Source organism: Rattus norvegicus, chromosome 16 (genome assembly GCF_021556685.1).
Source record: "Rattus norvegicus strain SHRSP/BbbUtx chromosome 16, alternate assembly SHRSP_T2T, whole genome shotgun sequence".
Taxonomy (NCBI): domain Eukaryota; kingdom Metazoa; phylum Chordata; class Mammalia; order Rodentia; family Muridae; genus Rattus; species Rattus norvegicus.
Window position 1 is genome coordinate 52,628,837 of NC_141549.1, and position 25,926 is coordinate 52,654,762.

The following is a 25,926-nucleotide window of genomic DNA, read 5'->3' on the forward strand; positions in this document are numbered from 1 at the left end:
CACTGCCAATTTACCACCGGGGATTAGAGTTTTATTATAAAGGCATATTTTATAATGCCTTTTCATAATAGTATTTATTTTAGACTATCCATATATCTACAATGGGATTTCTCCTTTAGAATTTCTTTATGTGATATAAGAGTCAAGCATTATTTGTCTAAAATTGAGAGATTATGAAGGAAAGATGAAGCATAATATTTAAATTTATAAAAGGTGACCAACCATAGAACAACCTTTGTGTTTGTTTTTTCTTTTCTTTTTTCTGTTTTTTAAACAGAATCTCTAAATAACTCTGGCTGTCCTGGAACCTCTTTGCTCCGCCTCCCAAGTGCTGGGATGAAAGTCATGCACCTCACGCCCAGCTCAGATAACTTCTTTTAACTAACAAACATTGGAAGAAAAAGGAGATACTGTTAAGTATTGTGAATTCATCATCTTGTACATTCAAAATAAAATAATGTTTTAATTATTGTTTTTTATTTTATGTGCATGGGTGCCTTCCCTGCATGTGAACCACATGTGTGCTTGGTGCCCTCGGAGGACAGAAGGGAGCAGAAACCCTCGGACTGGGAATTAGAGCTGGGAGCCACCTTGTGGATGCTGGGAATCGCACTCAGGGTCTGTGGAATTCTGAGCAGCAAGTGCTCTTAACCACTGAGCCACCCTTCCAGCCCCGAGAAAAAAAACAGTATTCAAAGTTGAAAAGGAAGGAAAGAGATGTATAAGTAAGAATAAGAACAACAGAAAGTGGCATTAACTCTGGCCTGATGGAGGGAGATTTCTATTGGTGTACTTATTTTTTCTGGGGGGGGGGTTAGTATGATCCCTTTTACTCCTTAATGTGTATGGGGGTTCTACCCCTCTTCTTGTTTGTATATCCCAAGTACTCGACATAGAAACACTTAGAATTTATTAAAGAGCCGTTGGCATTAAGCTGGGCAGGCTATACTAATCCCAACCCCTGTTAAAACCCACGAAATGCCAGACACTTGCCGATCTGTTGTCTCCCAAGGTGCTTCTGTCCTCAGGGTGCTTCTCCCCGTTTATCCCATTTAGTGGAGACCTGCTGCTCTCTCTGTCTTCTTTCCCCTCCTCATCACGGCCTCTCTGGAGATCTCGCCCCCCTTGATTCTAAGGGCCACCACCCTATCCTTATTGCCCAGTTATAAGCCCCAACCATTTATCGACTAATCAGGAATGAAACTGGGGAGCAAGGCTTACATAACGAAGGCTGGCTTATGTGAAAATTCACTCATTTGCACGGCAGCCAGATCCCGAGGTTCAGAATTTAGCCCCTAGTGTACACTGCACCAGACCAACCCCCAACAGATTTCCACTTTTTTATGCCTTTTCATTTCTCTTAAATGTTCATGTTTTCACGCATGTTTCTTACATTTCCATGCTTTACAGTTTACTAGCTTAAGCTGTGCTTATCTGAACCACTTTCGTTTCTGCTTTCCAGAATGCCCATCTCCAGCATTCTCACCTGCCGCAGACACATTCCAATCTCCGCTCCATCTCGACTTCCGGCCTCCAGATTTATCAACCCTTCCGCTGTGGCGGAACCTGGGGTTTCTGGAAGGCTCATGAGCCATAAAGGCTTGAACTCCACAGGTGGTTTTATCAGGAGGTGGTAGAATCTCTTGCGGGGGGTGGGGGTGGGGGGGTGAGGGTGGAGTCAAGATGAAGGGAGGTAGGTCATCAGAGAGGGTGTGTCCTTGAAGAACGTTAAGTCCTCAGGCTCTTCCTTTGTTTCTCAGCACGAGGAAGCAAGTAGACTTTCTTTCCTGCTGTTACAGGCTGAGTGCCACAGCCAAGGGACCTGACTGAAACAACCAATCCTTCCTCCGGTTAACTTGATTTTCTCATTCTCTGTCGGTGGCAGAAAGCTAGCTGAAACACTTTTTTCCCCTTTTAAATTTGACTGAACTGGGAATATACTCAGTAGTATGCTTGTATACCCTGAATTCCAAAAAGGAAAGATGGTGGGGGGGAAGAGGAGGGGGAGGAGGAAGAGGAAAGGGAGAAGAGGAGAGAGGAGGGGAAGAATAGGAAGAGGAGGGGAAGAAGGAGGAAGAGGGGGAGGGGAAGGAGGAGGAGGAGGAAGAGGAGGAAGCAGCAGAGTTATCTAAAAACTATCTACCTGCATCAAGGATTGATGCCCCTTCTATTTCTGAATAACTTGTCGCCCAGTTTTCCTTTAGGATGTTCACAGTCTTTTCTTAGGTCTACCAATCGTCATTTGCAAACCACATTCAAGCCACTCTCACCTTAATTTCAGAAGCTGGCTTAGCTGGCTTGGAACTCTATATAGACCAGGCTGACCTCGAATTCAGAGCTCTGTCTCTGCTTCCTGAGTGCTGAAATCAAGGGCTTGCACCACCACACTCAGCTACCCATGAGCTTGAGGATCTTCCTCTCTCTTCTCTCTCCCTTCTTCTGCCGTCTAGCTAATATTCTCTAATATACAATTTTCCTCCTTGTTCTGTAACGTCCATTACGCCTCCACTCCAACAGACATTCTTTTGCTCAGCTCACCAATGGTCTCTAAATGTGTGTGGCTTTCCTTATAAGGGTTGCTGTGGTCATGGTGTTTCTTCATAGCAATAAAACACTACGTAAGACAACCATCAATACCAGTTTTTCTCTAAGTTGACTGCTACTTCTAACACAAAGCATGCTCCTGCTAAAACACATCTTGTGCATATACCTCTAACAGTAATAATTGGGAAAAAGAGGCTATCAATTTCAGATGGGGGAGGGCATGGAAGGAGTTGAAAAGAGGGATCTAGGGAGGGGATGAAGGGAGGGATTTGAGTGGGGCCGGAGGAAGGGAAGGGAGAAAATGGTGTAACTATATATTAATTAAAATGCATCCTAGGCATGGTGACATCCACCCTTAATCCCAGCACTGAGAAAGCAGAGGCAGGAGAATCTCTGTGAGTTTGAGTCTATCTCTCTCTGTACAGTGAGTTCTGGGGATGCCACGGTTAAATAAAAGTGCATATAAATTAGATAATCCTGGCTTTGACATTCAGGGCTTATCACTGTGATCTACATGCCTTGTGACCTCAAATATTTTGTTGTCAAAAATTCTCTCTCACTGTGAGGTGTCTTTCAAACTAATCCAGAACTTCGGCCATGATGCTGGCTGGAATATTTGTTCTGCAGTCTACATGTGGGTCTTCATACCTCCATGCTCCCTTTAGGTTGTTTTGTGGAATGCCATCTGCAGAAAAACTGGCTGGATGCTGGGACTGTTAACAGATTCCTTCAGAGACAGGACCCAACAGCAGTTACAATGCACACTCTTCCCATGATAGCAGAAAGCCTACTCTCCTGAAACAAAGTGGACTCTGTCACTAGTGCTTGAATTCAGTTATGAAGGGGAGCAGTCGTGAATAAATCCACAGGTTCTCCCTGTTAGCTGTGCTCAGGTGCATCACAGGCCTGTGTCCGTGCTCTGCTGACAGTGGCACCATCTTACCTCCAGTCTATTTATCTTACTTCCAATCTCTGTTCAGGTCAGGACAAATTGAGGGCTCTTCCTTGTTGGCTTCGCTCTCCCTGGATCTCAGCAGCCGGGTGTGTATTATCAAGAATTCCCTTTGCTGACTTGGGCTACTAACCCAGCCATGAATCACCTTGGACTTTGTTGCCACTACTTCACCATTGGGCAGGGACTTCACCGTTTAATTAGTTCAACTAGCTATTGGAAAATTTCAAGATTCTCTCTAGGCCCTAAGATACTTGCAGGAGCACACTCGCGTGCACACACACACACACACACAGTCTCTTGCGCTCTGTATATGGCTCTGTATGTCTGTGATCTACCTATGTTGGGAGAGAAAAGAAAGGAGTGTGGTAGGCCATGGCATGAGGACTCTCTTCCGTGCTCATTCTCTACACCCTGACAGTATGGAGGATACAGCCCATCCACAGTGGGGAAACATGGCAGCAGGCAGCTCCATGGAGACAACTGTATAGCCAGGACTGCTTAACTCCTAGCAGAACAGGAAGCAGGGAGGCCAACAGGACCCAGTCAGGCTATAATTCTCAAGGTCCATGCCCAGTGATATCCCAGGTTTCACCTCCTTTTACAGGGTCCACAACCTCTCCACAGTGTTGTCAGCTAGGGACCGAGTGTTCAGACATACGGGCTTATGGGGAATTTACCCTAGGATAGGATAGTGCTATCCTGAGTTCTCTTTTCTCTTGAATGCATGGTACTCTCAACTTTGTGGTCTATGGTCTATACCTTGAATCTTTATATTAGAAAACTTACATCATAGGGGAACTGTAATCAGACTACAGTGAATGAAAACCCATTATGTAATGTGTATGAGTGTTTATAGGAGGATACACAGGTGCAATGGGGTACGTGGAGGTCAGAGATAGAGCCTGGAGGACTGAGTCACCCCACTGGTCTTAAATTGAACTTTTTAAGAATCTAAAACAAAAATATGTATTTCTTATCAAGAACCCAACTCTTTCAAACAACTATTCGTTTACAGACGATTTTTGCTTTTTTTTTTTTTTTTTTAATAAGTGTGAAGCCAAGTGAGGACACGCCTGTACTCTGAGATGTGTCAAAAGGATCACCAGTTTCAGGCTATCAGAGAGACAGCAAAACTATGTCTTCAAAGAGAAAAAAAAACTTTACTGTTGAAAGGTTAGTTGTAGCCAGACATGATGGTGCAGGCCTTTAATTCCAGCACTAGGGAGGCAGAGGCAGGCTGATCTATAGTTTGAGGGTAGCCTGGTCTACAAAGTGAATTCCAGGACAGCCAGGGCTACAGAGAGAAACCATGTCAAGAAAAGAAAGAAAGGAAGGAAGGAAGGAAGGAAGGAAGGAAGGAAGGAAGGGGAAGAAAGAAAGGGAAGGGAAGGAGAGAGGGAGGGAGGGAGGGAGAAAGAAAGGAAGGGAGAGAGGGAAAAGGGAGAGAAAAGAAAATGTTCTATTTGATTTTCTGCCATGGCCTTGAAGCTAGTCAGAAGGAAGACACAGGGCAGCAAGAGAAAAATATCTTGTTTTGAAAATTTACCAGTGTCACCAGATATGGTGACACATGCCTTTAATTCTAGCACTTGGAGAGGCAGATGCAGGCAGATCATGTGAGCTGGAGACCAGCCTGGTCTACAAAGCAAGTCCAGGACATCGAGGGCTCAGTTACACTGAGAAATCTGTCACAAATAAACAATTTACCAATGTCACCTAGCTATGAAATCATATTTTCTTCTGAACCCCTTGCCAAATGCTTCTATAGCCTTTACATTTCAGGTCTTAACTATAAAAGGAATAGGAGAGCAAGATTGAAGCTTCCAAAAAACGGTTTTTGGCCTGCTGTTGTAGCCTCTTCTGGTATGGCAAGGAAGGCAGTGTTTTCATGAAGCTGGTTCTTATTGCTCCAGCATGTATATAAATTTTAAAAGACAGCATTTCTGCTTATTCAGTGTCATCTAACATTGTAACTGCCTGGTAGAAAAAGAAATTTTTTTAAAGTGTTTTGTTTTTTGTTTTTTTTTTTTTTTCCAGACAGGCTTTCTCTGTGTAGCCCTGGCTGTTCCTGTTCACTTTGTTAACCAGGCTGGCCTCAAGCTCATAGATCTTGGCTTGGGGTGACTGGCTGGGCTGAAATGAAGGTAATTTAAAAGGCTCCTGCTTCTTACTCTCTTTTTTTTTTTTTTTTTTTTTTTTTTTTTCGGAGCTGGGGACCGAACCCAGGGCCTTGCGCTTCCTAGGTAAGCGCTCTACCACTGAGCTAAATCCCCAGCCCCTCTTACTCTCTTATTAGACTATTCAAACAATGGACCCTTAAAAAATGAGAATTTCCCCCCAAAATCTTAGAAGTAAAAGGCTCCAGCTAATGGGACTTTGTCTTCTTGAAAAAGATTTCAAGTTCTGACCACAGTTTAGCCACCTCGCCTCGGAGACTCAGGCCTGGACAATGCCGCTGTTTGATGACTCATATCTTTTTTTTTTTTTTTTTTTTTTTTTTTCTTATTCTTTGGTGATTTTTTTTTTTTTTTTTTTTTTTTTTTTTTTTTTTTTTTTTTTATTAACTTGAGTATTTCTTATATACATTTCGAGTGTTATTCCCTTTCCCGGTTTCCGGGCAAACATCCCCCTCCCCCCTCCCCTTCCTTATGGGTGTTCCCCTCCCAACCCTCCCCCCATTGCCGCCCTCCCCCCATAGACTAGTTCACTGTGGGTTCAGTCTTAGCAGGACCCAGGGCTTCCCCTTCCACTGGTGCTCTTACTAGGATATTCATTGCTACCTATGGGGTCAGAGTCCAGGGTCAGTCCATGTATAGTCTTTAGGTAGTGGCTTAGTCCCTGGAAGCTCTGGTTGCTTGGCATTGTTGTACTTTTGGGGTCTCGAGCCCCTTCAAGCTCTTCCAGTTCTTTCTCTGATTCCTTCAATAGGGGACCTATTCTCAGTTCAGTGGTTTGCTGCTGGCATTCGCCTCTATATTTGCTGTATTCTGGCTGTGTCTCTCAGGAGCGATCTACATCCGGCTCCTGTCGGTCTGCACTTCTTTGCTTCATCCATCTTGTCTAATTGGGTGGCTGTATATGTATGGGCCACATGTGGGGCAGGCTCTGAATGGGTGTTCCTTCAGTCTCTGTTTTAATCTTTGCCTCTCCCTTCCCTGCCAAGGGTATTCTTTTTCCTCATTTAAAGAAGGAGTGAAGCATTCACATTTTGATCATCCGTCTTGAGTTTCGTTTGTTCTAGGGATCTAGGGTAATTCAAGCATTTGGGCTAATAGCCACTTATCAATGAGTGCATACCATGTATGTCTTTCTGTGATTGGGTTAGCTCACTCAGGATGATATTTTCCAGTTCCAACCATTTGCCTATGAATTTCATAAACTCGTTGTTTTTGATAGCTGAGTAATATTCCATTGTGTAGATGTACCACATTTTCTGTATCCATTCCTCTGTTGAAGGGCATCTGGGTTCTTTCCAGCTTCTGGCTATTATAAATAAGGCTGCGATGAACATAGTGGAGCACGTGTCTCTTTTATATGTTGAGGCATCTTTTGGGTATATGCCCAAGAGAGGTATAGCTGGATCATCAGGCAGTTCAATGTCCAATTTTCTGAGGAACCTCCAGACTGATTTCCAGAATGGTTTTACCAGTCTGCAACCCCACCAACAATGGAGGAGTGTTCCTCTTTCTCCACATCCTCGCCAGCATCTGCTGTCACCTGAGTTTTTGATCTTAGCCAATCGCACTGGTGTGAGGTGAAATCTCAGGGTTGTTTTGATTTGCATTTCCCTTATGACTAAAGATGTTGAACATTTCTTTAGGTGTTTCTCAGCCATTCGGCATTCCTCAGCTGTGAATTCTTTGTTTAGCTCTGAACCCCATTTTTTAATAGGGTTATTTGTTTCCCTGCGGTCTAACTTCTTGAGTTCTTTGTATATTTTGGAAATAAGGCCTCTATCTGTTGTAGGATTGGTAAAGATCTTTTCCCAATCTGTTGGTTGCCGTTTTGTCCTAACCACAGTGTCCTTTGCCTTACAGAAGCTTTGCAGTTTTATGAGATCCCATTTGTGATGACTCATATCTTAAATGTCCACATCCCTAGCCTTTTATTTAAACGTGAATCTCATTTCAGGGTCTGAAAGACTCACTTGGGGTCGGGTGGGTGTCAGTATCCATCTCCCTCATTTCTCTCTCTCTCTCTCTCTCTCTCTCTCTCTCTCTCTCTCTGTTTTTCTCTCTCATCCTCTTTCCTACTCTCCTCTCCCCTCCCCCTTCTCCTCCTGTCTCCACACCCCCCCTTCCTCTCCTCTCTTCATCTAGCGGGAGGGGGCAGGGTTTGGAAAACGGTTTCTTAGTGTAGTCCTGGAACTAGCTCTGTAGACCAAGCTGGCCTCAACTCAGAGATCCGCCTGCCTCTGCTCCAGAGTGCACACTGCAGCCGTCTTTGTCTCCCCTTGCCTGTGTGGTCTCTTTAAAGGTCTTTACCTGCTTCCCACTAATGTGAATCTTCTAATTGGCTAATTGAAGCAGAATCGTGTTAGGGCACAGGCTTATAACTGTCAAAGTTTAGTAACAAAATGACTTAATTTTTTTCCTTAATCATTCTGTTTTTTTTGTTTTTTTGTTTTTTTTTTTCGGAGCTGGGGACCGAACCCAGGGCCTTGCGCTTCCTAGGCAAGCGCTCTACCACTGAGCTAAATCCCCAACCCCAATCATTCTGATTTAAGCATTCTCACAACAGAAACGCAAACATCTATTGGAGGAAAATTCAATCACATAATTTATCACTATTCATATTATTACACTCATGCTTTGATTTCACTAATATTATACATATAACTAAACTTGGAAATGTTAATAAACACACCAGCAACTAAAAAACCACGGGTTGGAGAGTTGGCTCCGCCGTACCCGCAGATCTTCAAGAAGACCTGGGTTCAATTCCCAGAACCCACACGGCGCTCAAAATCCCGCATCACTTCAACTCCAGATCCATAGCCCTCTTGCGTCCAAGGGCATCAGACATGTACATAAAGCACAGGCAGACATGCAAGCAAAAACATGGAACACATAAAAGTGCAAAAGCACAGTTGCTCTTGAGGGAAGAGGCCGGGCAGACGAGATAAGCAGATACATTTCCACTTTGGTCCTACCGGCGTTAACAGCTAAAAGCAGTTGACATAGGGTTGTTTATAGCTTGAGGACCAAAAACGTTAGGGGAGAGGAAGCAGGTATTGTCTGGGTTGAACCAGGAACCTAAGAAACCGCGGAAACCAAGCCAGATCGTGCGGCGCAGGCGCAAAGGTCGTCTGGCTTTAAATAAACTGGAGGAGTAGCTTGTGCTTGCCGGTTAAGTTACATTCGTGCTTAGTACTTTTATTGCCCCTGCCGCTCAAGACATCCATCCCCACGTCCCCAAACGCCCCGAGACTTTCCTGGCCTCGGGACACTGGGTTTACTTCCCCCGGTACACAGCAGCTCTTGAGGCAGGGCGGCCATGGAAGCCAGCTTTTGTTTATTTTGGCCGCGCGCGACTGCGAGTGTCCGAGGGCGGAGACGCGCAGGCGGAGCGGCGACTCCCGCGACGCCAGGTCTCCGCGTTCCGCCCGCGGTCGCCAAGCCCGGGGGCGGAAACAGAGCCCGGCGTCACAAAGCGCCGCCGGAACGCTGAGGCTGCCGCACTGGCGCCGCGCGCCCTCTCAGGGCGGGAGGCACGCCTGCCCCTCAGTCGCCTCGGCTCCGCCTCAGCCGGGCGCGCCCTCCGACCGAGGTGGGCGCAACCGCTGAGTCGCCGGCGGCTGGGCGCTGCAAAGCATCCTGGGAGAACGCGCTCGCGCCGGAAGGGCGCGCGAGTGCGCGGCGGCAGCGAGGTTATAAAAGGGAGCGAGCCAGCGGCAGGCGGAAGTGGGCGGTTCGTCGGCGCCTTGTTCTGTTGTTTGGTGTTTGGGCTTCTGGAGGGGCGTTCTCGGGAGGGCCGCCGGTGCAGGCCGCGCTGACAGGGCCGCTCGCCGCTCCGCCCTGTGCGCTCGCGCTCTCCTCGTCTCGCAGGGTCCCAACATGGCGCAGGAGGTATCCGAGTACCTGAGCCAGAACCCGCGAGTAGCCGCCTGGGTGGAGACCCTTCGCTGCGAGGGCGAGACGGACAAACACTGGCGCCACCGCCGGGAGTTTCTGCTTCGCAATGCCGGGGACCTGGTCCCCGCGACCGAGGAGACTGCGGACGCGGAAAGCGGAGCCCGCAGTCGGCAGCTACAGCAGCTCGTCTCCTTCTCCATGGCCTGGGCAAACCATGTCTTCCTAGGGTGCCGGTGAGTGGGAGCGTCGCTATCCAGCCTTCCGGGCTTCGTCCGCGCCCCCTGTCGCTGGGCGAGGCGCGCTCGCGGGGACCAGAGTCGCTAGGGAGGGCCGCTTTGGAAGCGCGGGAATCGGTGGCACTGTCGGTCCTCGGAAGGCAAGAGGGGCGACCGTGGCAGCCTCGACCTCACTGTTGGCCGGTGTCCGGGTTGTTTGCGCCCGGCAGATGGAGTTGTTGCCGCATAGCTGACGGTTCTCGGCCAGGGAGACCGAGTTTAAAGGTTCCCTGGCACAGACCCGCCTCCCGAGCCCTAGGACATTTGTCCCTGGCATCTCGGGAAACAAAAGTTGTCTCGCGGTTCGTACACTTTGATCGCGACCAGGAAATGCAGTCTCCGCGGGCCTGCATTCCTCACACTGCCAGTACTTTTCGAAAAACACTTCTTGAGAGCGACTTTTGCTTCTTTTTCAGGTACCCTCAAAAAGTTATGGATAAAATTCTTAGTATGGCTGAAGGCATCAAAGTGACAGATGCTCCAATCCATACCACACGAGACGAACTGGTTGCCAAGGTGAAGAAAAGAGGGATATCGAGTAGCAATGGTTAGCAGATCATAGATGTGAACATACATAGGAGTTTAGAAAATAAGCTTGATAAAATTAGGAATTATTGTCATTACTAATTTCTTTTTAACAATCCAGAGTGTGTATGCTGTATTAATCTAGCTGAAATGTTAAAGGTAAACTGTGTTTCTGTCTGTCTTAGGTGCTGAATTTGATAATTTACTTTAACTGTTTTAGATGTTCAAGTCTGATGTCTGATGCTCTTAATTTAATATTAGAAATTAATATTAACAATACCTGTTTTAATACATTAATGAAGTTGTTCCATACTTTAAGAAAAACTACTTTCTGAAATTATTTTGTGCTTTTGTTGTTGTTGTTGTTTGCTTGTTTTTGTTTTGTTTTGATAGGGTTTCTCTGTGTAGCCCAGCCTATCCTGGAACTTGCTCTGTAGACCAGGCTGGCCTCAAATTCGGGGTTCTTGCATGCCAGGATTAAAGGCATGTGCTGCCACCCTGCTCTCTGTGCTTTTTAAATGAATGTTTTGTTGATCGACATGTCTGTGGGGACTCCTAGTAAAATACCTGTGTTTCTCTTCTTTCTAGAAGGGGTAGAAGAGCCATCCAAAAAACGATCCATAGAAGGAAAAAACAATTCTTCAGTTGAGCGAGATCATGGGAAAAAATCTGCCAAAACAGATCGTTCAGCTCAGCAAGAAAACAGTTCAGGATCCAAGGGGTCGTCCACCAAATCAGAGAGTAGTGGGACCTCAGCTCGGAGCAACTCTGGTGTCTCCCATCAGAATAGTTCCACAAGTGAAGGCGATAGATCTGTTTGCAGCCAAAGCAGCAGCAATTCCTCTCAGGTAACATCAGCAGGGTCTGGAAAAGCTTCTGAGCCAGAAGCTCCAGATAAACATGGTTCAGCATCCTTTGTTTCTTCACTGTTAAAATCCAGTCTGAATAGTCATGTGACGAAATCCACTGATTCCAGACAGCATAGTGGATCACCTAGAAAGAATGCTTTGGAAGGTTCTTCAGTTTCAGTTTCTCAGAGCAGCTCAGAGATTGAGGTGCCCTTGTTGGGTTCCTCCGGAAGCTCAGAAGTAGAGTTGCCATTACTGTCTTGTAAGTCTAGTTCAGAGACAGCTTCGAGTGGGTTAACAACCAAAGCTAGTTCAGAGGCAAACATTTCATCATCAGTTTCTAAAAACAGTTCCTCATCAGGCACCTCTTTACTAATGCCCAAGAGCAGTTCAACAAATACATCACTACTGACTTCTCAGGTAGCTGCATCACTGTTAGCTTCCAAAAGCAGCTCCCAGAGCAGTGGATCTGTGGCTTCCAAAAGCACTTCCTTAGGAAGCATGTCTCAGCTAGCTTCTAAGAGTAGTTCTCAGAGTAGCACTTCACAGTTGCCTTCTAAAAGTACCTCACAGTCCAGTGAGAGTTCTGTCAAATTCACTTGTCGGAAGTTAACCAATGAAGACATAAAGCAGAAGCAGCCTTTCTTCAATAGACTGTATAAGACAGTGGCGTGGAAGTTGGTAGCAGTTGGTGGCTTTAGCCCCAATGTGAATCATGGCGAGCTGCTAAATGCAGCTATTGAGGCTCTGAAAGCAACACTAGATGTGTTTTTTGTCCCACTGAAAGAACTGGCAGATCTGCCTCAAAATAAGAGCTCTCAAGAAAGTATTGTATGTGAATTGAGGTGTAAATCGGTGTATTTGGGCACTGGCTGTGGGAAAAGCAAAGAAAATGCAAAAGCAGTCGCATCAAGAGAGGCACTTAAGTTATTTCTCAAGAAGAAGGTGGTGGTAAAGATCTGTAAAAGGAAGTACAGAGGCAATGAGATAGAAGATCTAGTACTCCTCGATGAAGAATCAAGACCTGTAAACTTACCTCCAGCACTGAAACATCCTCAAGAATTACTGTGATTCCCCAAGGTATCACTGCATCCAGTACCTGGGGTTTGAAGAGAAAAACTGGCTTTTATATGAAACACTGGCTTTCACAGATTTTATATTGCTTTTTTCCAGTTTTGCAGAAAATTTAAATTCTAGTTCTCTTCATTAAAGTAGAGCTGTAAATAATTTATGAATGACAGTGCATATTAAAGGGTATACACTGACAGCATACCAGTGTGCTGTTTTATTTGCTGAGGAAAATACTGTCTTCTATTTTTAATGATATATTAGGTACGATGTGTAGTTCTGTAGAATCTTAAAATTTTTGTACTACTACCAATTTGGTAGAAATGTATTAAGTTGTCTACCATGCTTTTTTTTCTAACTTGATTAAATCATATAAAAGAAAGGGGACCACAGTATTTGAATGTGTGAAAAATATACAACTTAAGGTTTTAAGAATGTTACTCATAATGTTGAACATCTCTTAAAGAATAAGAGTAATTGTCTCAAACTATTTTCATGAGAAGATGCTGTAAACTTTTTTTTTTTAGATATAAAGCAGTATAAAGTACTTATTGTTATTTTATTCTGAAATTGTTTAAAATTCACCATGATTTTGACCGCTGCAGATTCTTGAGCAGGTTAATTTATGTTTTGAGGTAAAAAGCAATTTACACTTTCTTAAAACATAATGTTGATTTCTATATTAAGCATATTTTGTGACTACTATGAACAGACTGATTTGTTTAGATATTAAATGCTTTAAGCTATTTTACCTTTTCAAGAGGTTGTGTTTTTTTTTTCCCACCCTGAAGTCATAACTAAGTCTTGTAAGTTGGCTCCTCACTACTATTCAAAGTAAACTACAACCAAGTAGTTTTCATAGTATATAATATACATTTTTATAAATAGGGAAGTTAAAGTTTATATCTAGAACCAGGTGGTTTTTGTATTTGCAGATTTCAGAAGAATGTGGAGAAGACTAGAGAGCCATGGTCAGTTCTTTAATGATTGTGTATTCGTGTGGACTGCATCTGTTAGTAATGAAGTAAAATCTGTATCTTAGGTGACTCTTAATTAAAAGTCTGGTCTAAGGTATATGACTTCGGGCCTTCTGGCTTTCTAGGAGCTGCACACCAAACAGTAATGGAGATAGTATGCAGTAAAAAGACCTCATTCACTAGTTGTATTGGTATTGGAAGGTTGGACATAAGCACAGTTTAAGTGTATAAAAATTATTTTGTAGTTTAAGAATAATAAAGATGTTTAGTTTCCTGAGCTTGAACTGAAATAATCAGGGATGTTTGTAATTTGCCAGATGACATTTTTAAATTATTTGTTTTTGAGAATGGTTCATTGGATACCAGAGCAAAATCTATATTCTGTAAATGGGCTACCTTTATATATTGTGGAAAGCAATAATATAAGTGAGTTGTAAACTTTGTAAACTAATGCTTACAAAAAAGTGAGCCAAAAAGTAGAATAAATAAATTTCTGAAATACATCATACTAGATGATTTGGTAATTTCCTAAAATGGTTTGTTTTAAGCAAATTCTTTAAATAATAGTAATCTTTTGATGTGGAGGAGTGCGTGCACTCATAGACATATAATTTCAACTTCTTGAGAGGCCAAGTCAAGAAGAGCTGAGGACTTTGAGTGTTTGACTATAGAGCAGTTTGAGAAAAGTAAACAGGTTCTGAGCTATAAGTCTTATGACAGTGGTGGGGCATGTCTTTAATCCCAACACTCAGAAGGCAGAAGCAGGCAGATCTCTGAGGAACCCTGCCAAGAAAAGGGTAGGTGATAGAGTGCTTACTTAGCATACAGGGCCCTAAGTTGAATTTCCAGTACCTTCCATAAAACAAAAATAAATGAAAACTGATGATCTATGTTCTTGGTGTTTGAGAGATAGGGTGTTATATGGTTCTGGCTGGTCTTGAACTTGGAAAGTAGCGTTGCGTTCCTTTCTCTGTTTCATGTTGGGGTTACAGCTGTTTGACCACTCCTATGGTTATAGTGTTTATTTGTACAACATGCTCTTAATAAAAATTTAAAGATCCCCGTGGCTAGGAGTTGGCTCAGTGAGTTGAGTATTTGTTGCTTCCATGTAAACGCTGGGCAACAATGATGGCCCATCTGTAATTGCCGCACTGGGAAAACAGGTGGAATCAGGGAGCTGCACCAAAAGACTGCCTCCATTTGTAAGATAGAGAGCATCTGAGAGACTTGAGATCAATATACACCTTAACATAGACAAACCTGCAAAAAAGAACATTCAAGATCTTTGATTTAGAACAAAAATATGTATTTTATAATTCATCAGTACAGTGTAATGAAAGAACAGTAACTTTGGAATCTGTTCTTGAGGGTTCTCAACTTTCGAGGCATAGATAAGATAGTGCAGCAGCTATTGCTGTAAAAGCCTGGTAAATGGGGAAGGGGCTGGGGACTTAAGATAGGAAACAAAAAACAAAACAAAACAAAACCAGAGGTACATGGGGAAAAAAAAAAAAAGCCTGATAAGTGGTAAAGCTGTAATTGTTCCATGGCCAAACTCATCAATTGTTTGTAGTTTCATAGATGTCAAATGTACTCGATGCTGAGTAATATTGTAAGTTTGTAGTTCTCCGAGTATAGCTGAACAAATAGCCAAGGGCACAAATAATTGTCAGAATATGCTAAGTTGCACTTTGTAACCCTAAAAGTTACATACACCATGCTCTTAGGCATTTCCTGGGGTTGTGAAACCTCTAAAAGGTAAAGCCTCGCTGCTGGGGGGTAGGGGTGGGCAGAAGTCATTGGGATGAGTCTTAAAGTTGACTATCTTGGCCCTACTTTGAGACAGGATCTCACTGTAACTATAAGCTATATAGACTAGACTCAACATTTCTACATGTTTCTGTATGCCTTGTGCTGAGATTCAAGCCAGTGCCACCATCCCTTGCCTGACTTCTTCCTGTCCTGGTTAGAGACAATGTGACCTGCTGTCCCATGCCCTTGCACTGTGGTTTCCCTGCCTTTATGGGCTGTATATCTCTTTGAGCTGTATGCCAAAATAATCTTGCAGTTTCTTGTGTCATGACAGTGAGAAAGGTGGCTTTACTACATCCTAGGCCAGTGGTTCTCTACCTTCCAAATGCTGCAACCCTTTAATGCCTCATGACAACCCTCATGCGGTGACCCCCACTATGAAATTCTTTTCATTGCTACTGCTGTGTGTGGTAAATATGTTTTCCGGTGTTCTCAGGTGACCCTCATGTAAGGATCTTTTTACTCCCAAAGAGGTTGAGAGTTACTACCCTAGGCATTCAAGACAAAAAACCTAATGACTAAATACTAGAATTACATCCCAAAGATCCTAAAAAGGTTAAAGAGAAAATGGTAGCTTGTTTCACTCCAGACTCAGACTCCAAGGATTAAGAATGTTTTTTGCGGGGTTGGGGATTTAGCTCAGTGGTAGAGCGCTTGCCTAGGAAGCGCAAGGCCCTGGGTTCGGTCCCCAGCTCCGAAAAAAGAACCAAAAAAAAAAAAAAAAAAGTTTTTTGCTACTTGGCATTTCTTTCAAAAAATTAGTGGTAAGTAATTTGTGAGTTAATTTAGTCTTTACTTGAAGATAGAGTACAAAGTACATATATCACCACTTTTGATGACTTTGCACTTCACTGGAGATTTCACTGATTCGTAAACTTGTATAACCCAAAACCTGCCCAGCAAAGCCATGTCTTGAGTGCCCATTTAAGTTTGTGTTCTTTTGTTGCAAACTATAAATAACTAAAACTTTTTATTGCGTTTTGTTTTGTATGTACATGTGTGCGAGTTAGGACAACTTGTGTGCATCAGTCTTCTGCCGTGTTGGTGTCAGGGATGAGGCTCAGCTCACCAGACTTGCGTTGTGCACCTTTAGCACTGAAACTAGTCAGCCCCAGATAGTAACCCAAACAGCAAGGCCTACTTCAAACATGGCTGTTAGTGTTCTCAAGGTAACATGGCTTTAACAAAGGTGGTAACTTGATTTAAACTGACACTAGAGCAGAGATCACAAAGCCTATCTGCAAGTCATTACCTCTGATTGTAATTTCCTTTGAGACCATGTGGCTGGGTCCAGTAGGTGTTAGGGTGTTAGCTGCTGAGAGGCAAGCAAGCACCTTTAGGGGCTAACTACTGTTTATTTTCTTAAGGCAGGGTCAGCTCTGCCTGGTCTGCTCCTATGCAACCTCTGCTGGCCTCAAGCTCAGTGCCCCTCCTGGCTCAGCCTCTTGACTGCTTGGTGTATACTTGTGTTCCTCTATGCCTGGTTCTATCCTTCATAATCATGTGCTTTTGAAGTGTCTTTTTGTTTTTAGTTAACACTTTTAAAATGCTAGTTGGGTGTGCAGAGGTGGTCCTGTCTTCCCTCTTACTCCTTCACATGTGTGCTCCATGGTCTTGAGATGAGTGCCACCACGCCCGCCAGCCCTGCTTTCTTTGACTTTGTACTCACACAGTTTGAACCTGTTGCATCAGGTTAATAGTAGGCATAGTTCAAAGTTCTCATTGCTTTTAGGGCAGCTCTCCTGAGTGAAACCTTAACCACAAAAAGATGTGTGTTGGGCAAGCCAAAGTAGATTTTTTTAAAAAGTGAAAACATGGCTGTGGAGACTCCCACCCAGTTACTGCCATGTCCCGCACTTAGGAAGAACTGTTAAAGCCATGCCCTGACTCCCAAGTTTTGATCCCATCTCAGATGCTTTCCCAAGTCCCCAGGTTATGCTCCCAAAACAGAACTGGTCAAAAACAGCCTATGGCAGAGCTTCCCCTGCTCCAAAGTTTCCTGTCTGCTGGATTTTGAGCTGTTCTCACATCCATACTTTGCTGTAGCCAGGCTGCCTGTATGTCCCCCTTTGTGTCAGATGCCTGCTGGTTAAAACAATGTTAAGTGGACCAGACGTTAACAGTCTTACCTGAGTCTACATGGGGGCCCTTACTTCCTTACACTAAAATTTCACCTATCTGGAGAAGCTGTTCCCACTAAAATTATGTTTAGAATCTAGTAGATGACAGTCATAAATAGAACACTCCCTTAAATCGGGAATTTATGAAGCAACAAACCAATCGCCCTATTGTACCATTCCTGAAAAATTACTTGTGATAGAACTGTTGGCCAGTAAGAGACACAGGAATACACTCTTTTAGACAAAGTCAGAGTCTGGTAGCAGTGTGATAAGTTTTCTTCCCAGAGCAAGTCTTAGTATTCTAGGCAATAGCCTGTTTTCAAGAGCTGTCTGGAGTAAAGAGGCAGCAAGCTGCCATTTATTGGATGTTCATAAGGCAAATGAACAAGCACAAAAGTAAAAGTAAATGCAGATGTCAAGTGCTTCCACCATTATCTTGCACATAGCAATACTGTTGAAGTGTTGACCAAACATGAAAATATACCAAGAAGTTACACTCTTACTATTAGAAATGTCTGAAAGTTAAAAAAATAGTAAAACAATATAGATAGAATAATTTCCAATAGTTAAAATATTAGAGCACTGACATGCAATATTTTTAAGAAGTTATAGGAGGTACTAAAGGATTAGATATAAATATATTGATCATGGGGTTGGAGAGATGGCCCAGCAGTTAAGAGCAACTGGCTATTCTTCCAGAGGACCAAGATTCAGTTCCCAGCACCCACATGGCAGCTTATAACTGTAACTCTAGCTTCAGGATCAGTACTCAGACACATAAAATAAAGTTATTTTTTCAACATATTGTCACTCATATGACATTAGTTGAACAAAGATATGCTGCTGAGGATGTAAAGAGAATAATAGAATCCAAACACCATATGAATTCCTGAAAAAGCCAAACATCCCCTTTTGTAAGCACTTACAGGACAATTGCTAAAGGAGCAGTAATTGTGTTGACAACAGTCTTACTGCAGTGCCGCTAACTTAGAAGTAAACTGTCTAGCGGTAGAATCTTACTAAATTCCCAGACGGCCTCCAGTCCAATTCCTAGTTCTACCTCACCTTCCCGAGTGGCAGGAATTATAGACATGGGCCACTCAGCTCAACAACTATAAGAAATCTTAAATCTTTAAGAACTCTGGAATTAAAGACAGACTACATACTAGCTAATAAAACATCTGGATGAATAAGAAGTAGTTCTAGTGATGCTTAAATACAAAGTCAAACTAAAGAGAAGAGAAAAATGTAAGGAAAACAGAACTGGGAGTTGGTGAAATATAACCCATTTTAAAACAAATGAGTTGAATTAACAGCCTTGATTTTTTTTTTTTTTTTGGTTCTTTTTTTCGGAGCTGGGGATCGAACCCAGGGCCTTGCGCTTCCTAGGCAAGCGCTCTACCACTGAGCTAAATCCCCAACCCCAACAGCCTTGATTTTAAAACAGTAATGTAATGAGTTAGGCTGGGTAGTGGTAGCACAGGCCTTAATCCCATCACTTAGCAGGCAGAGGCAGGCGGATCCCTATGAGTTTGATGCCAGCCTGGTCTACAAAACAAGTTTCTGAACAGCCAGGCAATATAGAGAGACCCACCCTCAAAAACAAAAGCACGAGAAAACCTAATCAAAGACAAAATGGAGACTACACAAATGGCTGATTTCAGCGACTTTCCGAAAAGAGAAAATAACCATCAATAGAGCCTCTTCAGAGAGCGTGCGTGCAATGGAGTGTCTTCTCTCCCCGCCGTGGATTCCAAGGCTCAGCACGCAGACTGTGAAGTTCCTCCAGTAGGCATTTTAACACTATGCCATTTCACTACCCCAGCTCCCCCAACCCCCCACCCCCTTTTTTTCTCTTTTTTCAGAAAAGCTCTCTAGCCCAGTGTCTTGCATTCTCTATATTGCTAAGAATAATCTTGACCTTCAGACCAGATTCTATCTCTGTCCTGAATGCTGGAATTACAGATGTGCACCACCATTGGCATTAACACCTTAAAAAAAAAAAAAGACCTCATTATGCAGGCAGCTGTGTCAGCTCTGGCTGGCCTGGAACTTGCTATGTAGAGCAGGCTAACTTTGAAATCATCTCAAACCCTTTGCCTCGTGGGTCATAAAGTATTAAAACCATGAAGCACCATGACATTTTCTAAGATTTCTAAGCCACCTCCATTGACATTTTCTAAGATTCTATTTTGAAGGAATGTTGTGTGTAAGTGGGTTTTGCCTGGATGTATGTGCACAGTGTTCCTCAGAGGTCAGAAGAGGCTTTCAGAATCTCCTGGAATTGGAATTTGGGATGGTTAGGAACAGCCGTACGGGTGCTGGGAACCAAACCAGGATCCTCTGCAAGAGCAGCACGTGTTATTAACCACTGAACTATTCTGCAGCCTTGACATGAACTCTGTGTGTGTGTGTGTGTGTACACATACATATCCTCAGCATGATAAGATGAGCTCAATCACAGAGACATTTGTTTAATGTAGAAGCATATGATTAAATACTGAAAAGGAGGCTAAATTATTATTCATTGGATATATTAATGCTCTCCTAACAGTTAATTTAAAAAATCAAAGTAATAATTTACCGAACCTTGTCTATTTAAGAAAGTACTTGTAACAAAAAGAAGTTAAACTTATTTATGTAGGGAAGAGCATTTTCCTGTGTACTTACAGTATTTTGGTCATATTGATTCTGTTCCCTTTCCCTTCCCCTGCTCCATTACATGTTTAGTCTCACGTCCTTTTGTTCACATAGTTTCCACATATACAAGAAATCATGCACTCAGCAAAAGATGTATCAACCTGAATATGTGGACTGAGCTGTGACCTGGAGGAGGACTTTGTGGACATTTCTGAGTGCTCTGAAGATAAGGGTAGCAGAAACTAGCCTACTCAGCAAAGACGTTATCAAGTGAACTTGATAGTGACAGTTGAGCAAGTCTCCCTGAGGCCTTCAAGAAAATGCCTCTAAGGACTTCTTCAATGTCTTCCATTTACAAGCGTTGTCTAAGAATTTATTTATTTTTTTCCGGAGCTGGGGACCAAACCCAGGGCCTTGTGCTTGCTAGGCAAGCGCTCTACCACTGAGCTAAATCCCCAACCCCTAAGAATTTATAATAAAGAAAAAAAAAAAACCTTTAAAGACAAGTAGCTTCTAGCTCACTGTATAGCTGAGGGTAACCTCAACCTAATGTTATTCTGACTCTCCCTCCTAGTGCTGGAATTACAGATGTGCACCACCATTTCTGGTTTATGTGCAGTGCTGGGATCAAAACCAAGGATTTGTACACACTAGGAAGGCATTCTACCAATGGAGCTATACCCAGAGCCCCACCTGAGAACCTGGGTATATAGGAGTATGAAATAGTTATACAAATCACTTACTGATAAGTACATTTTTAAAAAGTGTGTGTGTGTGTGTGTGTGTGTGTGTGTGTGTGTGTGTGTATGTGTGTGTTTGAGAAATGTCCCCCATAGGTTTAGGCTCTTGAACCCGTGGGCCCCAAGTGGTGGGGCTGTTTGGAGATGTTTCGGGGAGGTGCAGCCTTGCTGGAGAAGGTACATCACTTGTAGGGGTGGGAGGGGCTTTGAAGTTTGAAGTCTCATCCCACTTCTAGGTTTTTCTCTCTGCCTCCTGCTCCTGCTACCTTGCTGGCTGTTTGCTGCTGTACCTCTATGCACATGGGTTCACCCCTGTAGAACTATAAGCTACAATAAACTCTCTTCCTTAAGTTCCCTGGTCATGGTGTTTTATCTCAGCAACAGAAAAGTGACCAACACGATGTATTCATTTTACTATTTGTTAGCATACTAACAAGACAAAGTGACACATTAGAAAAGGATTTGACGAGCACCAGTGGAGGAGGAAGCCCTGGGTCCTGCTAAGACTGAACCCCCAGTGAACTAGATTGTTGGGGGGAGGGCGGCAATGGGGGGAGGATGGGGAGGGGAACATCCATAAAGAAGGGGAGGGGGGTTGGGGATTTAGCTCAAGGCCCTGGGTTCGGTCCCCAGCTCTGAAAAAAAAAAATTAAAAAAAGAAAAAAAAAAAAGAAGGGGAGGGGGAGGGATTAGGGGGATGTTTGCCTGGAAACCGGGAAAGGGAATAACACTCGAAATGTAAATAAGAAATACTCAAGTTAATAAAAAAAAAAAAAGAAAGAAAGGGATTTGACAGAATGAGACAGATAGGACACGCCTACCTCTCTCAGGGACAGACTGGAAAGGGAAGCTATTTAAGAAGAGAAGAGCAAGGGAGTTGGAAGTCAGTTCTGTCCGGTCAGTTGACTTCATTGCAGTGTCACAGTGAGTTGGGAGTCAGTGCAATGAGTGCAGCTCAGTGATGTTGCGTTCGTTCATGAGTTCATGCAGTTCAGTGCAGGTCAGCAGGGGCAGCTGAAGCCAGAGAATGAGAAAGAGCCAGAAGGTTAAAAAAATTACCAGAGTTAGTTTGAGGCCGCACAGAGCAATTCAGTGAGAAGCTGAGAGAAGCCAGATTCAATCAGTCAGCTTAGAGAGGAGTTTGAGCCAGAGCAGCTGAGTTGAACTAGCCAGCCAGAGTTCAGAAAGATCTAGAACAGAAAGCCTCTGAGGCAATTAGATCAGGCAAATAAAGGTGGTTCTACACTTCAGTAGTTTTCAGACTTGATCAGTATTCTGATTTTAATTGCCAACGCTGAATATGCCACTTTACATAAATATGTAGTATGAGATGGTAGAATGACTTGGACCATTTATAAAACTCGTTAGAAGACAATCCAAGGTCAAACTTCATTTGATGTTTTATGAATATCTAGTCAGCAATTCAAGGTGAAGTGAGCATCTTAACCTAGCATTCCAACCCAATCCAATCCAAAGATCCCCAGCTTGATATAACAGTGAGAGAATACTAAGTCCTCGCTGTCTGTAATTAAATCACAATGTTTCTGTAGGAGCAGAACTTTGTACAAAACATGCTGTGCTTCATTATATACAGTAATCTTGCGTCTGAGCAGAGGTATTTTAGGCAATATTAGTGTCACATGGCATGGTGGCATGGACATGTTTCATGTCCAAAACAGAGGAGGCTGAAGTTGTACAGTACTACAGGATGAACACTGCCAGAAACACCTCACCTCCATTACGTTTGCATTTGAATTAGGCTGTGATCATTGCACACACAAACCTCCTGCTGCCAAATTTTTCACAACCCCAACAATAAGTTACAGTGAACCCTTATGGGTTTAAGAAACTGTGATCTGGGTCTAGGAGGATGACTCAGAACAATGTGTGCCGTGCAAGCCAGAGGACCCGAGTAAACACCCCCCAAAACACCAGTCTGTAGCAGCAGCACACACCTGTAACCCCAACACTGAGGGACAGTCACAGGTGGTCTCGAGCTCACTGGCCGGTCTAGAAGAATTAGTGTGCTCCACATTCACTGACAGACAGACCTGTCTCAAAAATAAGGTGGTAGGCAAGAGAAAGATACCTGATTTCAATTTCTGGCCTCCACATACATGCGAACATATTTTTTTTAATTAACAGGAATATCGCATCAGTTGAACAAAACAATAGCCTATGACTCACCCTGGCTTGAAGTATGAGTATTTTCTTCTGTGGAGTGGGTCTTAGACACAAATGGAATGTTGTTGGTTGCACCTGTAACAATCACACCACGATTGCACCAGTGGTGCCTGTATTGTTGATGGTATAGCACGCAAAGTCGGTAGCCAAATAGGATTGTTAGCAATAACCGCCCTTCACCCTGGCCAATGCAAGATGTCTTCCAGCAATAGGTAAATCGGCCAGCAGGAAGGAAACTTTGAGTCCAGTTCCAGTCTCATTTCTGCATATCCTGCCACCAACGCAGGTGACCTCTTCACCAGTAGGTTCTTACCATTCAGTTCTGGCATGAAACCAACAGCAAGGGCAATAGTCTTTCCCATTTGAGGGACCTCGGGTATCCGTGTTCTTAGATACAGGGTCTGATGAAAGAGATACTGCAAGATGCATTAAAGTTTCCTAGTAGCAGGGGAGGAACAATCTCTGATGACCTGAACTCTGAACCACCTGGCAAAAGCGCTTTCATTGATTGTCACACAAAAGGCCTTTTAGCAAGTCAATTCCCAAATACCAAAACCTCTTATCTGATCCAGGAGTCTCTTAGGAAACCATTACCTAAGCAAACACAGTCATTATAGGAATTCCAGGTTTGCCAGGAATCTCTTATGACTGAGGTCATGCTAAGGCTCTGAAATTCCCAAGGAAGAACAATCCCATAAATTCAGCTAATCACTGAATGTTTAGAAGAGATTATTATAAGGCCGAAGTGGCCACTACTCTGGAGTTCATGCCAGGTACAATGGCTCTCCTAAAACTGCTACACTTAAGAGCCTCTCTGGCCAACTCCTAACCCATCCTTACCACTGAGCTTTATCCAAAAACCATATGGCTTTTGGGAGTGTTTTTTTGCAACCATCCTCTGTAACTGATGTTTTGGTGTCTTCCAAATCTATAAGACATTCAAAGATTGGAATTGTATAATGACAGCTTTTTACACAGAAGAAGAAGGACGACTGCAGGTCACCACCCTCCATTCCAAATGTACCCTTGGTCTCAGCAGTCAGTAGTTAAGAGGATACCAAAAGAAAAATGTTAGCAGGGGCTGGAGAGATGGCTCAGCGGTTAAGAGCACTGACTGCTCTTCCAGAGGTCCTGAGTTCAATTCCCAGCAACCACATGGTGGCTCACAACCATCTGTAAGGAGATCTGATGCCCTCTTCTGGTGTGTCTGAAGACAGCCACAGTGTACTTCTATATAATAAATATAATAAATAAATCTTAAAAAAATGTTAGCAAGGACCAATCGAATATGAAAAGATTCCATTGTTCTTATCAGTTGTCTATAAAAAATAATATTGGGACCAATGGATGGATAGATGGAATGTACTACTTATTTAGCAGTTTATAATCCATAATCATTTCCTTGAACTGTCCCACTTTCTTATCCTGGGATGCTACAATGGAGTTGCGTGCATCTCCCACATCGAAGGCACAATGGAATTGATTCAAGCTGCTCAACATGGCCCAGGACTAAGGGGGGGGTTAGTGTCTCTGAAACTGGCTCTGTGGAGTGGACAGTCTTTGCACCAGCATTGAGGTATGACTCCTGCTTTTGTCCACTATCTTTTCCTCAGCCGCATCTGTCAGCTGAGTGGGCATAGGCTAGTTGAAAAGTCACCCCTCCCAGCATAGTCTTTCTGCAGGAAGAAATGAACACAGCTTACTCTGAGGTGGTAACTGTGCACCTCCAGGACAAGCACAGTCTTTTCAACTTGCCTTGTTCTGTTATTTATGCCTTCCACGAACTGTTGTTCAAGTCTTAGCCTTCCAGAAGCTCACAACACAGCATTTGGCTGTCAATTTTTCCTCCTAGGAACTCGTCTCGTATTGAACCAAATCTTGTCATACTGGGCTTTGAGTGAGGCTAGCAGACACTTTTGTCTGCTTCTCCCTTCTCTTATCTCCCCTAGATTTTCTTAGCATTTATCAATCCAATTTCCATGCCAATTTGAGCTATTATGATTGCACAATGCCTTGACTTACTTATAAAAAATCATGCTCCACCAGGGGTGCAGCAAAACCACTTAGAATTCAGAACTAGTCCTGTAGTGGCGTGGATGACAATGGCCCCCATGTGCTAGAATACTTAGCCTTGGGGTGGTGGAATTGTTTAGGAAGGATTTAGAGTTATGGCCTTGTTGGAGGAAGGGTGTTGCTAGAGATAGAGACTGAGGTTACAAAAGACTCTGCTGAGCCAGTCTCTTAGTTCTCCCATGAACTCAATCCTATTAGTTCCAGGTAAACTGGGCATCAAACAATGTGTTTCAAGCCTATTATCTCATTTTGCCTGACTCTCCCTTATTATCTTCCAGTCCCCAGCATCCATGGGGACTTTAGCTAGCAATAACTGAGTGTCCTTGATGATTCGTATAAACCAATCTAGCAGCAACTCACTTCCCTCATGCCTCAGAGAAAGCAGTCTTTGTTTCAGGAGAGGATGGGTAGTTATATTACTTAGTTCCTCTGTTTCTGTGGTACTTAGACGGTTTCCATCCATTTACAGTCTCATAAACCAGGCTGTGAAAATGTTCCTCTAGCTTAAAAAGTCTTTCCCAATTCAAGCACTTCAGAGGTAGAATATTCCTTGGCCTTCAGAGTTTCCTGTCCCAGGTCATTACCAAAGCCCTCATCTGTATCCCAGATTGCGGATTTTCTCTTCTTCAGTATTAAGGAGCAGACCCGAGGAATATCTTCTCTCACTTCTGCCCTGCTTTCTCCTTCTTCACCATCCGATCCTTCCCATGGGTTCTATGCTTTTGGATCTCAAGAGGAACTCTGTGCTCTCTTTATACTTCCCCGTCCTCCTCCAGATGTAAGAAACAGCCAGACCCTCCATTTCATCCAATTTTCTTGACAAATCAGGGGACAATATGGAGGATGTTGCCCATACATCCCTTTCCCTTTTAGACATTGCCCTTACATGAGCTCAGAACCATCTTGTCCTCAGTTGTAAGTCCCTTTATGCTCAGCAGCAGCCACACCAACATGACAGCTCTTCAGCAAATCTTGTCCCATATATGATCCCCTCATGGACGGCAATGTATTCTCTTGTCATTCAGTCATTTTGGGGGCATCCTTACACTCACATGGTGGACCTCACTCACCGTGACATCCTCTCCATGACC

General features: G+C 43.5%; 2 protein-coding genes across 4 annotated transcripts; both read left to right on the forward strand.

The window, feature by feature from the left end:
• Erich1 (glutamate-rich 1) overlaps window positions 1-25,926 on the forward strand; it is a gene marked incomplete at its 5' end in the record, with an annotated part of 52,793,804 nt that overhangs the window by 21,758,277 nt on the left and 31,009,601 nt on the right.
• Cdkn2aip (CDKN2A interacting protein) lies at window positions 9,213-13,772 on the forward strand. 4 transcript variants are annotated; one of them, XR_015639415.1, is made up of 4 exons: window positions 9,402-9,806; window positions 10,265-10,364; window positions 10,962-11,221; window positions 13,225-13,772. XR_015639415.1 is itself a non-coding variant. In XM_087588331.1 (4 exons), the coding sequence occupies exons 1-4, from the start codon at window positions 9,556-9,558 to the stop codon at window positions 13,249-13,251; spliced, it is 669 nt and encodes a 222-aa protein (XP_087444457.1). In that variant the 5' UTR covers window positions 9,402-9,555; the 3' UTR covers window positions 13,252-13,772. The 4 variants fall into 4 exon arrangements, 3 of the variants coding, with proteins under 3 accessions (NP_001014022.1, XP_087444457.1, XP_087444458.1); XM_087588331.1 differs by having other exon boundaries at window positions 10,265-10,395; NM_001014000.1 differs by lacking the exon at window positions 13,225-13,772 and having other exon boundaries at window positions 9,213-9,806; window positions 10,265-10,395; window positions 10,962-12,491.

Coding starts and splice junctions, on each gene's coding strand:
- Cdkn2aip (NM_001014000.1), top strand. CDS start 9,556: ATGGCGCAGGAGGTATCCGAGTACCTGAGCCAGAACCCGCGAGTAGCC. Junction 9,807..10,264: donor CATGTCTTCCTAGGGTGCCG/GTGAGTGGGAGC, acceptor CTTCTTTTTCAG/GTACCCTCAAAAAGTTATGG. Junction 10,396..10,961: donor AGGGATATCGAGTAGCAATG/GTTAGCAGATCA, acceptor TCTTCTTTCTAG/AAGGGGTAGAAGAGCCATCC.